The following is a 4992-nucleotide window of genomic DNA, read 5'->3' as shown; positions in this document are numbered from 1 at the left end:
CCCACTGCAAGAGCTGGTACCCAGCTAGAGCTCAGCAGAGCCCTGCCTGCAGCAGGGACAAAACAGCCCCTGGGACCAGAATGAATTATGCACAGCCTTAAGCATCTGCAGGATAGAGGCCTTAGCTCACTGGGTTAAAATACCAGAGCAGTATAAAACACCTCCACCTCTGGAACACACTGCACTTCATAAAAATGCCTGGGACCCTGCTGGAGCTAAGCCATTGTTGATAGCCATAAAAAATTGGTTAATAAATCTTCTTCCACTGATGAAACAGCTACTTCACAGCCAGAACTCAACAAATTGAGTATTTCAAAGGAACCTGCTTGACACAAGCCTGATTTGCACACCAATACAAGCACCCCCAGCCTGGGCAGGATCCTGAGCCTATACTGTTCCTCCCTCCCCATTGTCACAGCCAAGTGCCAGGAGGAGATTTAGTGCACCAATATTTCCCTCCCGATTGACAAGAAGGGGATTTACATCTGCAACCCGCAGGCCTTTGGAGTGAAAAGATCCCAAAAGCAGAGACTAGCCTGGCACCCAGCAGCCACACTGGCTACACCACTGGCACTGCTGGGGTGACAGCCCCCTGCCCCCAGAACCTCTCCCAGAGGAGCAGCTAGTCAATCATAGCAACACTTCTTCCTTTTTTTGGTTGGAAAACAGGTAAAAATTAATGTTAAGAGAAAGGCAAGTGCTCATCACCTTGCTGCTCCACAGACACTGTCCTGAAATTTTAATCTAACAGGTAAAAAAGCATTAGAGGAGAAGCTCCATTCTTAACATGCTGTCACAAGTCAGTATGATGGCCAAGGGGAGTGAAACAATACATTTCACACACTTTTCCCAACTGCACGTTGTTATATTTAAGTAGCATGAAAACAAGAAAGAGAAAAATACTCTAACATTCAGTTTTAATAAAAACTTTAAAAATTGAGTCACCCTATATTCATGCCAGTGTGGTTTTTTATGAAGTCAGGGCTGACTTTTTGTCTTCCCTTCTGCCCACAGGGAAAAGAGCAGGGCTCAGTTGGGAGGCAGGACCTGCTCCCAGGCAGAAATATTTATTCAGTGAAAAGTTGCATTTAAATATTGATGTTTCAACAGAACTTACTGTTTGCTTAACCAAATGTTATAGATTTGCCTAGACAACCACAGTGGGGAATAAAAAGCACATTTTTAGGCCCCTTTAGCAACAATGAATGACTTAGAAACAGCGATGAGCAAATCCTAAATTTTTCAAATCCGTGTGATTTGTGGCTCAGATTTCATGATAAGTTGTTAGAATTTGGGTTTGCAAGACAGGTGTTTGGCATTTCTAACTCCCTGCTCCCTTCAGGAGACATCAAACCGAGCATTAAACTCCTGCAATCTTGAAAGTTCAAGTCAAGGTGGTTTTTGTTTTGCTTTTCCCCCTGAAGGTCAGCTCAGGATTGAATCCTTTTGTCAAGGTTGCCTGGAGAGCAGGAGGCTCTGTTAATCTGCCCGCACTGCGGCTCCCTCCTGGCTTCCTTCCCTTGCAGTTTGTTTTACTTCAGGATTCACCCCCTGGGATTGTAAAGGCTGCAGATGAGGGTTAGAGGTGAAACAAAGAAAAGGAGGTTGGGTGTTTATTTAGAGGGAGCCAGAATTCATAATGTTGGAGACACTGGGCCCCTCCCAAGAGATAATCGTAATTTACCAGCATGTCTCCACCACTTGTTTTTCCCCAGAAATAAAACACAGTGACAGATCCAAAATACTACTTCCCCAAGTAGCTCCCAGAACCAAAACAAGGAAGAGTTTTTTTCTGCAAAGTGACCAGACACTGGAACAATACAAATATCCTTCCAGCGATCTCCATGTGGGAAAGTATCTGAAAGAAAGAAATAAAGGCAACTTTGTCTCCTTCAGAGACTTTCTTTTTTTTTTTTATTCAGTCAACTTGTGTCTTATTATGGTGGGGGATTTTTTGACCAGAGATGGGGTTTTTTTCTTGGTAGATTGCCTTCTTATCCCTCCCCGTTTTCAGTGAGAAGGCCAAATTTTACTTTCATTTATTCACTGTGGAACCCCACTGACTAGTAGCAAACAGGCATATCCCATCTCACACAGGCAGCCTGGTGATATATTTTCCCTTCTTCATATCTTGTTCTAATTATCACAAGAGCAGCGAGAGAAGGTTCAGATGCATCCATTACACCTAAGACAAAACCTTGCTCTTTTCCCAGGTTTTTTGTTGGGTGTTTGGCCTCTAGGGCATCATTCATTTGCAATGAGATCCCTGGATTTACAGCAGAGCAAGTGGTGGTACGACAAAAACTGGATTCCGGGGTCCTGATAAGGGAAGACAAGGGTCCTGCGTGCGGAGGCTGACCAGTCACCCCCGGTGCTAATCTGGCTGGATCAGCTGACATCAGTGGTTTTGTGCTAAACACACTCCGGGCTGAAAAACGAGAGCCGCGCTCAGCCCCGGCAGCCCAGCTTTGGCAGCCCAGCTTTGGCAGCCCGATTCAGGCAGCCCGGTTTTGGCAGCCCGGCTCTGGCAGCCCGGTTTTGGCAGCCCGATTCAGGCAGCCCGATTCCGGCAGCCCGGCTCTGGCAGCCCGGTTTTGGCATCCCGGCTCTGGCAGCCCGGTTTTGGCAGCTCGGTTTTGGCAGCCCGGTTTTGGCAGCCCGATTCCGGCAGCCCGGCTCCGGCAGCCCGGTTTTGGCAGCCCGGCTCCGGCAGCCCGGTTTTGGCAGCCCGGTTTTGGCAGCCCGATTCCGGCAGCCCGGTTTTGGCAGCCCGGCTCTGGCAGCCCGGTTTTGGCAGCCTGGCTCTGGCAGCCCGATTCCGGCAGCCCGGCTCTGGCAGCCCGGTTTTGGCAGCCCGGCTCTGGCAGCCCGGTTTTGGCAGCCCGGTTTTGGCAGCCCGGCTCTGGCAGCCCGGTTTTGGCAGCCCGGCTCTGGCAGCCTGATTCCGGCAGCCCAGCTCCGGCAGCCCGGCTCTGGCAGCCCGGCTCTGGCAGTCCGGTTTTGGCAGCCCGGTTTTGGCAGCCCGATTCCGGCAGCCCGGCTCTGGCAGCCCGGCTCTGGCAGCCCGGTTTTGGCAGCCCGGCTCTGGCAGCCCGGTTTTGGCAGCCCGATTCAGGCAGCCCGGTTTTGGCAGCCCGGTTTTGGCAGCCCGGCTCTGGCAGCCCGGCTCTGGCAGCCCGGCTCCGGCAGCCCCGCTCCAGAGCTCGGCTACCACAAGTGGCTGCTGACTTTCCCGCTCCCCGCACAGCCTGTAATCACTCAATATTGAAACCAGATTTACAAGCTCTTTAGAGGAGAAGTTTGTGATTTCCAAAGCAGACGCATTTGGTATTTCAGAAAAAGGTCAAGCCCCCTGTGGAGTAAGGGGTTTTTAATAGAATCAGTTCAGCAGGAGTTAAGAGGAGACATACTAACCCAGCGGCTCGCAAAGCCAGGAGCGGCAGAGACATCAGAAAAGCTACAACCGTGATTGTTTTGAGGAAATAATCAGAGAAAGAGAGAGGCACGGGGTATGCTAAATTTAATCTTGGACATTCGATTTCATTTATTCCAGTCTGAGAGACTCTCTCAGTTGGATATGGAGGCCTGTCCTTCTTACACTCCAGGCTTGCAGGGGTTTCAAAGAAAGGAGTGTTTGTTATTGTCTGTGGGGAAACCTGAGAGTGCTTAGCACAATGGCAAATCCAGGCTCTTAACTCAAATGCATTTAAAAGGATAGCCTTCCATTACTGTCTCACCTCTTCAGCCTCCAGCCTCCGGCCAGGCTCTTCAGCTATTAATATTTGCTGCCTGTCTCACTAGGTTGGCTGAAGTGGTTGTCTGGGACTGCTTTGTTTGATGCTGGTACAGCACCCAGCAGTCAGGAAGCCCAGGGAACTTCACTAAGGACTCTCCTTGTCACAGGAGTACAAGTTTTCTGAATAGTGCTGAGGCCTGCAGGCCATATAAGCAGCCACTACAGAAATACTAGCAGTGAAGCTGGCTACTGCTTATTCCAACGGCCTTTGGACTCTGCAGTCAGTGGTTTCAGTGACAAGATTTGGGGCTCGTTCCATAACTCACATAGCTGCTGCCAGACAGACACCAGAGCTCAGAACACAATTTCCTGAATATAAAGGCTTTAAAATAAATTGGAAATCCAGATTTCAGTGTTCTGGTTTTGGCTGGGATAGAGTTAATTTTCTTCCTAGAAGAAAGCTTAGAAGACTCATAGCTCAGAAACTCCTTGGCCGTATCAACTACCACACCTAAACTCTAAGTACCACACCAGGTAACAGACCCCAGGAGATGGCAGCTGCTAGCCCAAGCCCCAGCCCCAAAGCTCTGTGGCCCTGCTGTCATGACTGCAGGGGATGGCAAACAAGCTCTTTTCTTCTTTAAAACATCTCCACAGCAAGGGGCCAATTAGAGCATCCTGGTCTTACTAGCCTTTTAATGGCAAGCATAAATAGCCCCTTATGTATTCAAATCAGCGGCAAATGAGTGGTGAAGGTCACAGGATGCTTAAATGACTATACAACATGCTCCCTCTGATTGCTGAAGGCACTTAAAAGGTTTAGCCTCCGGATTTTTTAGCTTGTCTAGTCACAGTAACTACTGGTGAAGCTACAGACGGCATTTCAGGTTTGTCTCTTTCAGCACCAAGTTCCCAGTCAGCCATTCCCAAAAATAATACACTTGGCAGAGCAGACAACTGCCCTAGATTTTCAGATCAGTGCAAAGGAAGGGCAGAGCTCTTATAGGAAAGCAGCACTTTGAAAGGTCAGCCAGAAGACCATAGGCCAGATTCCAAGAGAAGTTGTGGCCACGTAATTTCTTAAACTTCAGCAGTAGAAAGAGGTAGAAATCAGATATAATTCTCTGCATTAAAAGCAACTCTCCAGGCATGCTGAAGCAGTAAGAAGGGTCAGCAGCTTGAGGTACACAGACAAAACTAATCCTTCTAAACTGCAGTTTAATATTGCAAACATGGGCACAGTGGGACCTTGGCAT

At 48.9% G+C, this 4992-nt stretch overlaps 1 protein-coding gene across 1 annotated transcript; it reads right to left on the bottom strand.

Annotated features, from left to right (window-relative positions):
- Positions 1-2551: 2551 nt before the first annotated feature.
- On the bottom strand, positions 2552-4660 carry LOC130248844 (proline-rich protein HaeIII subfamily 1-like). Its single transcript, XM_056482868.1, has 3 exons — positions 4598-4660; positions 3415-3644; positions 2552-3248 (listed from the first exon to the last, which is right to left on the bottom strand). The coding sequence occupies exons 1-3, from the start codon at positions 4658-4660 to the stop codon at positions 2552-2554; spliced, it is 990 nt and encodes a 329-aa protein (XP_056338843.1).
- Positions 4661-4992: the final 332 nt, after the last annotated feature.

Source organism: Oenanthe melanoleuca, chromosome 2 (assembly GCF_029582105.1).
Source record: "Oenanthe melanoleuca isolate GR-GAL-2019-014 chromosome 2, OMel1.0, whole genome shotgun sequence".
Taxonomy (NCBI): domain Eukaryota; kingdom Metazoa; phylum Chordata; class Aves; order Passeriformes; family Muscicapidae; genus Oenanthe; species Oenanthe melanoleuca.
The sequence above is the reverse complement of the archived record's forward strand: the minus strand, read 5'-3'. Positions and strand labels throughout refer to the sequence as shown.

What these genes read in the sequence shown, in the direction of transcription:
- LOC130248844 (XM_056482868.1), bottom strand. Translation starts at nt 4,660, where the DNA reads ATGGCTGACTGGGAACTTGGTGCTGAAAGAGACAAACCTGAAATGCCG. An exon ending in TGCCGTCTGTAGCTTCACCA is followed by an intron (nt 3,645 to 4,597) that starts GTAGTTACTGTG and finishes GTTTCCCCACAG; the next exon opens with ACAATAACAAACACTCCTTT. An exon ending in CTGGCTTTGCGAGCCGCTGG is followed by an intron (nt 3,249 to 3,414) that starts GTTAGTATGTCT and finishes GAGTGATTACAG; the next exon opens with GCTGTGCGGGGAGCGGGAAA.